General features: G+C 38.8%; 1 protein-coding gene across 1 annotated transcript; it reads left to right on the top strand.

The window, feature by feature from the left end:
• The first annotated feature begins 4,945 nt into the window (after nt 1–4,945).
• Nucleotides 4,946–7,230, top strand: LOC148851816 (gibberellin 20 oxidase 1-B-like). The gene is made up of 3 exons (XM_088943094.1): nt 4,946–5,892; nt 6,035–6,356; nt 6,750–7,230. Exons 1-3 carry the CDS (start codon nt 5,348–5,350, stop codon nt 7,020–7,022), a joined length of 1,140 nt encoding a protein of 379 aa, XP_088799220.1. The 5' UTR covers nt 4,946–5,347; the 3' UTR covers nt 7,023–7,230.
• Nucleotides 7,231–8,831: the final 1,601 nt, after the last annotated feature.

Below are 8,831 nucleotides of genomic sequence, written 5' to 3'. Positions count from 1 at the left end.
CCCCTGGAATTTTATTTTGCGAGAAAAAAAATCCCATCTAAACTTTTGGATTCTAGCACTTTTTCCCTACCATTACCATTCTATCAGTTAATTTTATGAACTACTCTTTTAATTTTTTAAATTCTCAAACTATCTTTTAAACATTGTGCCTGCAGGTATGGTCAACAATGCGACACGTACTCTTTACTCTGTTAGGCTGGGTGTGGTCAGTGTAGGCTGATTACTCCAGGAATATAAGATTTATCTCATTTGGGGATGGAGTCAAAACAGTGGTGCAGTTGATGACTTGGCCTCTCACTTCTGGATCAGTGGGTGCTGGAAAATCAATACCAAACCAAAGAGAAACTAACAATCGTGGATGGCTCCAAAATGTGCTTGTTGTGATATGGCAACTGGTGCATCAACCTTTTCTTCTATTGTTTATCCGTTTTTTTCCTTCTTCCTGTGTTCTATCTGCTTATTCCACCACCCTTTTTTTTTTTCGGTTCGGTAATACATGCTAAATGCAAAGATAATTATGCCTATCATCTTCAGCTGTTACATTCTTGGATCATCTGAGGTTTCATCTCATTGTTATTATCTTCATTTAAGCTGTTTTCAAAAGTTGGAAATCTCCATCCTAGGATCCCTTTAATTCACAGGGATAGGGTTTTTGAATCGGAATTGAAATGATTTATTTGGATTTCAACTTTTTGATAGGGTGGAATCAGAATTCAATTTTCAATATTTCAGGTAGAATGGCATTCCCCATTTGAGGAAATGACCATTCTCTCTCCCTCCTTTGGGAGTGAGATCCCATTCCAACTTATTCCAATTCTAATTTCAGTTTGCATTTGTAAAAAATAAACTATGAAAATAGAGCATTCCGATTCTGACCACAAATCAAACAAACCCTTAATTCCTTAGATTTAATTCTATCTAATTAAACAGTTATGATGCCATCAGGATTAATATTTCTAGAGCAACGACATTGTAGCATTATTAATTTAGTATTTAACCTCTAGAGGTTTAAAACATGGGAGAGTGCTGCTGAGAAACTCGAGTTCAATGCACCCAATTAGACCTGTTCATGGGCCGGGCTTTTAGTCCCCATTAATGAAAATATGCTAGGCCCGAGCCCGAACCCGACCTGACCTATGGGCCTATAATTTGGGCCTGATAAAAAGCCCGAAGCCCGACCTGACCTATGGGCCTATAACTTGGGCCTGATAAAAAGCCCGAAGCCCGACCTAATAAATTTCGCGAGAGAGAGAGAGAGAGAGAGAGAACTCACAATCGCACTTTGATAGAGATTCCTCATCAGTTTGCAACTTCGCATCAGAGAGAGAACTCACAATCGCACTTTGATAGAGATTCCTCATCAGTTTGCAACTTCGCATCAGAGAGAGAGAGAGAGAGAGAGAGAGAGAGAGAGAGAGAGAGAGAGAGAGAGAGAGAACTCATCGTCACTGCCGGAGTTATTGCGCCAGTGAACATTCGTCGCCTCATTGTGGAGTGTGGAGGATGTGGAGGTTGGAAAAGAAGGGTTCGGTTGGAAAAAGAAGAGGGAAAGAGGCAAAGAGATAATAAAAAGATTGGGCTATTCGATTAGGGTTTTTTAGGTCTAGGTTTAGGTTGGCCCAGGCTATTTTGACAAAACCCGAGCACGGCTCAAATTTATTGCAGGCCAGGCTTTTTGGCCCGAGTTTAAACCCGCGGGCCTATAACCATGTTCAAACCCGTTCAGGGGCCGGGCCGGGCTGGGCCGGTCCGTCAGGCCACCCTGCCCATGAACAGGTCTACACCCAACACCACTTGAGCCATTTTCATCATAGTGGGAAAAGGACAAAATGGTGGCAAAAATACCCATGATTGGGTATCTCTGATTTCCTAATGTTTAAGGGAATGATAAGAGGAACTAAACTGAAGTGGGTGCATTGACAACATTTGAGGGAATTTTAAAAAATTGGAGAAAATGACAAAATAGTTAGACATGGTAGACATACCCTCAAGTTGGCCTGGTGGGCTGTAGTTGGTTTCTAATAGCATTTTCTTGAATTAAGAGAATAGAGAAGAAAAGAAAAGAAAAGAAAATTCAAAAGTGGATTTTCTTATATATATAGTGTGAGTGACAAGGAAAATCAAAATAAAAAAGAAAATAAAATAATAAGGTAAATTTGTTTTCTACATCTTTTAATTTCTCTCCATAATGCAGTAGACAGCAGTGGAAAAGAGTGGAGAGAGAGAGAGGAAGGGAAATTGCCCCACTCCCTCTTAAAAAGACAACCTTTATTTTCTTTTCTGTTTTCTTCTTTCAAGTTATTATTTTCTTTTTTTTTCTCTAATTTATTCATACACAAATGCAGTATAAGGATGAAACTGATGTTTAGGAAGTGAATTTTAGGAAGTGAATCTTATAGAGGCCATAAGTCACAAAACTACAAGACATGCATGACACCCCTGTAATCTCGTGCATTTTCATAAAATCCCCTCTTATAATTACTTTTTCTTTTTTGTAATTTAAAAAAGTTATCTGCGGTATCTGTGGGCTGTGGCCATGGGGAGTTCTTTGCCCTTAAAACAAGTGTTGTTTATTAAGGCCTTAGTTTTTGGCTGCGTGAGCCGTAAGTTTAAGTTTAGACTTAATTTGCTTGCGGTGCAAATTTCATTTGCGCTAATATAAATGCATGAGAATGCAAATAAGTTGGGTGTATAAAAATTTTGGTTACTTTTGATTCAGATGTGATCCTGTCTCAATTTACTTGTTTGTAAGAAGTAAAATGATGTGGCCACTACCTCATGCGAAAGAAAGCGGAGGTAGCAGGAGGGTCATTTGTTTATGAATTACGTAAGAAGTAAGCGGATATGACCCAAATTGAATTGAGGAAGGAGGAAGATGGTGCATGTTTTGCATCAGTTTTTGAGATGAAAAATTTGCACTGCCAATCAGTGTAAATGAAATGAAAGGTATGACTTTTGTATCAGATTGGAGTATAATAATTAAGGGAAAATTCTCAATTAGTATCCAATTAGTATTTTCTACTTTGGGTTTAGTGGCATTTTGGTCCCCGAACTTTAAAATGAGACAATTTAGTACTTTAACTTTCAAAATGTATCAATCCGGTAAATGTCATTAACTAGTCATTAAGTGACATTTGTAAAGATACAAATGCCCTTTGACTATCATCTAATTTTCTTTATCAACCATCATTGATAAAAAATGTTGGGACTGTTCATTTGATAAAAAATGAACAGTCTCAAATCCTTGCCTCTTTATTCAAAAAAGTTAGGATTACTTTTCAGTGAGCATTCTGGTGATCCAAACTTTTTTTAACAAAAGAGGCAAGGATTTGAGACTGTTCATTTTTTGTCAACGTTTGAATGGTTGATAAAGAGAATTAGATGACACTTGAAGAGTATTAGATTGGCACGTTTTAAAAGTTTGAGTACTAAATTATCATATTTTAAAGTTCGACGACCAAAATAGCACTAGACCCAAAGTACAAGATACTAATATAAAATTTTCCCTAATTAATTATAAACAGACACAACTTTCTTGTTCTGATGTTCTCAAAACTTTGCATAATTGAAAATTTGTATTTTGTATGAGGCATTTAATTATCATCCTATGAAATTAAGCATTTTCAATAATTATTTCCTTATGTCCTTTGCTCACACACATTATCCAAGTTTTATACACCCTTATATTATATTTGGGGAGTGTTTGTAAATATGTATGATTTTATTTATTTTTCATTTCCAAAACAAAAATAAATGCCACGATAATAAAAACATTATAATTTTGTTGATGTAGCAGTTGTTTTTTTTTTTAAACAAAATTATACATATTAACAAACAACCCCTTAGTTCATGAACAATATGCTGTCAAAACCATCCAATTTTCTTACGTGCAAAGGAGAGGACATGAGTGGCTTCCCTCAAGGTAATTTATAAAAATCATGGGCTCATGGCAGTAATTTTACCTTAGCATGCATATCTCCTTGGTGGGTCAATCAAATAAGTAATAACATGAAGACATTGGTCTACAGTGGTTTGCACCCTGATCAAAATATTCCTTACGTCAAATGGAACAGAATCATTTCATCTTAGTTTTACATTGCATATGAATTTGAAATTTGTCCTAAAAATGTGATGAATGCAAAACCTGAGAAGCAAGAACAAATAAATGTATCGGCATCTTGACCTTATCTCTCTATAATAACAAAACAATCATGGAATTAAAGTTTTACCTAAAATCATGGAAATATTGTCATGTATTGCATGTGTTTACAATCGTCAATACCCCAAGTATATTCCTTTGAGACCTTTCCATCAGAAGTAGCAGTAAAAATAATTAATAATTTGAATTAAAACGTGTTTGGTTTCCGTTTTTTTCTTTTCTTTTCTTTTTTTTTCTTTTTTTTTTGAGAGTGTACAATAAGGAGGTTCACATGCCTCTGTACCATTTGTGTTTTATTAGTTCAATCCTGTTTAGGACAAAATAATATCGGAACTTGGAAACTGATACCAATCCGTATTTGAGTGACCTTTCCATATGGTAATATACTAGCTTTGGAAAACTTTTCAAATTTGTCCATGAACTTATTCTCTCTCTTGGCCGAGTTGTTTGGGCGCCTCTCTTTTAGCCAAGTTAAATCCCCTGCAGCCCCCCTTCAGGTTAAAACAAGCAGAGAGAGAGAGATGGGTAGTGAAAATTTTAAAAACCCATAGACCATAAATAGAGAGCAGACCATTCACTGCTTGAATCCAAAGGAGAGTATAGAGGATTTGTAGTCTTGTAGCTCTATCTAGCTAGTAGTAGTAGTGATGGGAAAAAGAAGAAAAACCCACACAAAAGACGTACCGGGGCCATTCACTTGAATGAGTAAGAGAGTAAAGAGGATATTGTAGTTTTGTAGCTCTATACAAACGGGCCATTCGCTTGAATCCAAAGGAGAGTATAGAAAAAATATGTATATGGATTCCTAGGGAACAAGCAATCTCAATGCGGAGAAGGACAAGAAAGGGAATATAGAAGAGAGGGGAAGCTAGCTGCATGGGTGTGATGTAATTGTTTTTACAAGAACTTAAAATGACCAATGAGTTAAAGGGCGTCAATTGTCTCAGTCGTGGTTGGCTTCTTAACAATAAGATTCCAATCTCCTCTTCAGCTTCACCAATCACCAATGGTGGCCTTGGCTTTTCTCACAGAGTTCCCTCCAATTTATTTACTCTTTCCAATAGATCTACACAGCAAATTAGAGGTCATCTATTTCTTTATGTTTTGTTGTCTAGTTGCAACTCTTGGACTCTATAAATACCATTCCTAGCCTCAACTCTTTCGAGTTGTGTGTGTCTGTGTCTCCTAATGGATTCAACCGCCTCTACTCTGCTCCTGCGCCCTCCATTGGAGCTCAAGGATCGGACCAAGGACACCCGGGGTGTAGTTTTTGACTCGTCTTTGTTGAGAAAACAACCCAATATACCTACAGAGTTCATTTGGTCACATGGAGACTTGATTTACCCACTTGAAGAGCTCAGAGAGCCTCTAGTAGACCTCCGGGGATTCCTCAACGGTGACGAGATGGCTACCAATCATGCAGCTGAGCTAGTCAGGGCAGCTTGCTTGAGCCACGGGTTCTTCCAAGTGATCAACCATGGTGTTGATGCCCATCTCATTCAGGCTGCGCATCATCACATGGATGCATTCTTCAAGCTCCCCATCACCCAGAAACTCAGGGCCCGACGGAAGCCCGGTGGCATGTGGGGATACTCCGGCGCCCATGCCGACCGCTTCTCCTCCAGTTTGCCATGGAAGGAGACGCTCTCTTTTGGGTTCGATGACCATAGCTATGAAACCATGGTGACCGACTACTTCAAGTCCGTCCTAGGGGAAGATTTTGAACAGACAGGGTAAGAAATGAGGAGCTATATAGCTAGCTAGAGCAATCTAATAATATACATGTGTGAATACAGTGTTTGTAATATAATTACGCTAGCTAATTAACAACTCTCTCTCATAGTCATTGCTACATTAATATATTATATTTTGTAGGTCGATTTACCAAAGATATTGTGAATCAATGAAGGAGTTATCTCTAGTGATTATGGAGCTGTTGGGCATCAGCTTGGGAATAGATCGCTTTCACTTCCGCAGATTTTTCCAAGATAGTAGCTCTATAATGAGATGCAACTACTATCCGCCCTGTCAGGAGCCTGGTCTCACCTTTGGCACAGGCCCCCACTGCGATCCTACTGCTCTAACCATCCTTCACCAAGATCAAGTGGGAGGTCTACAAGTATTTGCACAGAACAAATGGCAGACTGTCCGGCCACGGAGTGATGCCTTTGTCATCAACATTGGCGATACCTTTATGGTAGGTAGCTAGCTAGCCATCTCTGTATGGTACCCAATTATTTTTTCCTGATCGATTAACAAGCAAATACCTACAAAATACGAACCCAAACCCACTATAAATAACTAGTCGATCACCACCCAACCCAATCCCAATGGAGTGGGTGCATTAATAGAGCTGACTGCTGAGCATTTAATTTAGGGTATTAATTGTGTTTGTGGAGCGGGGTTTGATCAGAATTGAAAGATATATAGCTAGGGAAGTTTTCAGACAAAGAGGATGATGAAGGGATGAAGTATTTGTTATTGTTGCAAGGGCGATGGTCCAAAATGGGAAGGGCCAAGGGCTCGTGTGACACTGAATTGGGTGAGGACTAATAAGTTCGGTCCATTTGTTGTTTGTTTCATTTTGTAGGCGTTATCCAACGGAAGGTACAAGAGTTGCCTACATAGAGCGGTGGTGAACAGGTACAGAGAGAGGAGATCCTTAGCATTCTTTGTGTGCCCGAAAGAAGACAAAGTGGTGAGACCCCCACAAGATCTGGTGGGGAGAGAGGGGCCAAGGAAGTACCCGGACTTCACATGGTCGGATTTGCTTGAATTCACACAAAAGCACTACAGAGCCGATGTTAGAACACTCCAAAGCTTCACTCAGTGGTTTCTATCTTCCAAACCACCACTCTACTAGCTCCTTTGGATCCTTATGTGATCATACTCTCTCTCTCTCTCTCTGACGTGTATCTTGTGCATCCAAGTGGATGTATTTTAGATGGAGGAGGAGTCACGAGGCGTTATTTGTTTTTCTTACCTTCTTTCATTGTAAATAGAAGGTGATCAGCCTCGCAAAAATCTTGTTGCTTTTGCTTTTATTGATCGGTGTTTAATGTGTTTGGCAACGTGCATGCATGCTCTTAATTTTGCTTTTTACCATTTCTTGGCTTAACTCGGACTGCCAACTTACTCCATTATATATATATGTGTGTGTTGTGTGTTTTAGAACGTAACTCGGTGGGTTAATTTGGACCACCTTCCCAACTCAAATTGAATTAACTCGGTTCACAATCTCTTAATGTCTATGATTATTTTATTTCCCCTGTTTTACACTTTTACCTACCTACAATATCGCTACGAGGACTGGGGCCGCTGGGCTTGGTGGTTTGTCCTTTTCTTTTTCCCCTCTATATGTCCTGTTTGGCTGTTTGTTTGTTTGTTAGGATGTTGCTACTCCAGTTTCGCTAGCTAGTCCTCCCTAAACGTGAGTTGGGATCTCCTGTACATTCGTCCCTGCATCTCACATGTGTAAGTGGGATTAATATATAGGTTTCAAATGTCTTTAATATATTAAAATTTATATTAAATTTTAAAACAAACGAAAAAACAAAGGGGTTAAGGGTTTGTTCTTTCTCTTTGTCAAATAAAAAAAAAAGGGTTAAAAGTCCATTATGTTCATCATCTACGGTGAGCCGACTAAGCTATTAGCACTTGAGGAGTGGCGACCATACAGACAGTGGTAATGGAAGAAAGAGTCGGCACTGCACTCCTGCACCTTCCCGCCGAATGGAATCTCTCTGTATGGCCGATTAAAGCTCACGTTTATCCAATACAGATTCAATTCCAAGATCTCCTTGGGGGTACTTCCTCTGATCCTGTTACGAGATAAGTCCAAATATTAGGCTCGTAGGAAGCTTCACCCTGGAATTTTGGAAAGATTAAGGGCGAACTCATTCTATGACAAGTGTCTAGTCACAATAATGTTCCGTTTGTTTTGAACAACGCCAATGCATTTCCTATAAACTTGTTCTTACTAATTAAGATAGATTACTTACTGCATTGAAATGGCTTAGCGATTTGGGAATCTTACTAGAAACCTGGTTCTGTGAAAGGTCGAAATGAAGGAAGCAATTTTGTGATATCCAAAGTGAGTCGGGAATGCATCTCGCCAATTTATTACCACTTAGGCTCCAGAAGTTCCAGTTTGGGCAGATTTGTTATGGAAGCCAGAATTGAACCAGAGAAATTGCTGTAGGAACCGGTGGGTCAAGGAATTCCAAACTAGACCCTTAATGAGAGTGACATGACACCCTGTGTTTTCTTTACATTAAGGGAAGCAACAAATATCATCGTCGTCATTAGATCATCTTTCTTTTTTCATTGGGCGTATTTGGTTCATTACAATTTCTTTAACTTTTTTTTTGGAAGGCATAAATTAAACCCGTTCGTGGTTACTTCTAAATGAAATAATCCGTTCCCTTCCAAACACACCCTCGTAGGAGGAAGAACCTGGGCCCCCATGTCATTGCTTAAATTTGGACTCTTACTCCAATTGCAGTAGAAACATTTATGCAGACGTGGAAAATGAAACTTTTCAATCTCTAGAATGCTACCAAATGAAGAAATAAAGTGTTGCTTTCATGAAAACAAAATCGAAACATCAGCAATGGCCCAAAGGATCGCAGCAGATTAGAAGACTTGTTACAATTCTGTGTATATATATCAT

This window comes from Nelumbo lutea, chromosome 5 (genome assembly GCF_056320005.1).
Source record: "Nelumbo lutea isolate HS-2025 chromosome 5, American lotus-T2T, whole genome shotgun sequence".
Taxonomy (NCBI): domain Eukaryota; kingdom Viridiplantae; phylum Streptophyta; class Magnoliopsida; order Proteales; family Nelumbonaceae; genus Nelumbo; species Nelumbo lutea.
This window is presented reverse-complemented; position numbering and strand designations above follow the sequence as displayed.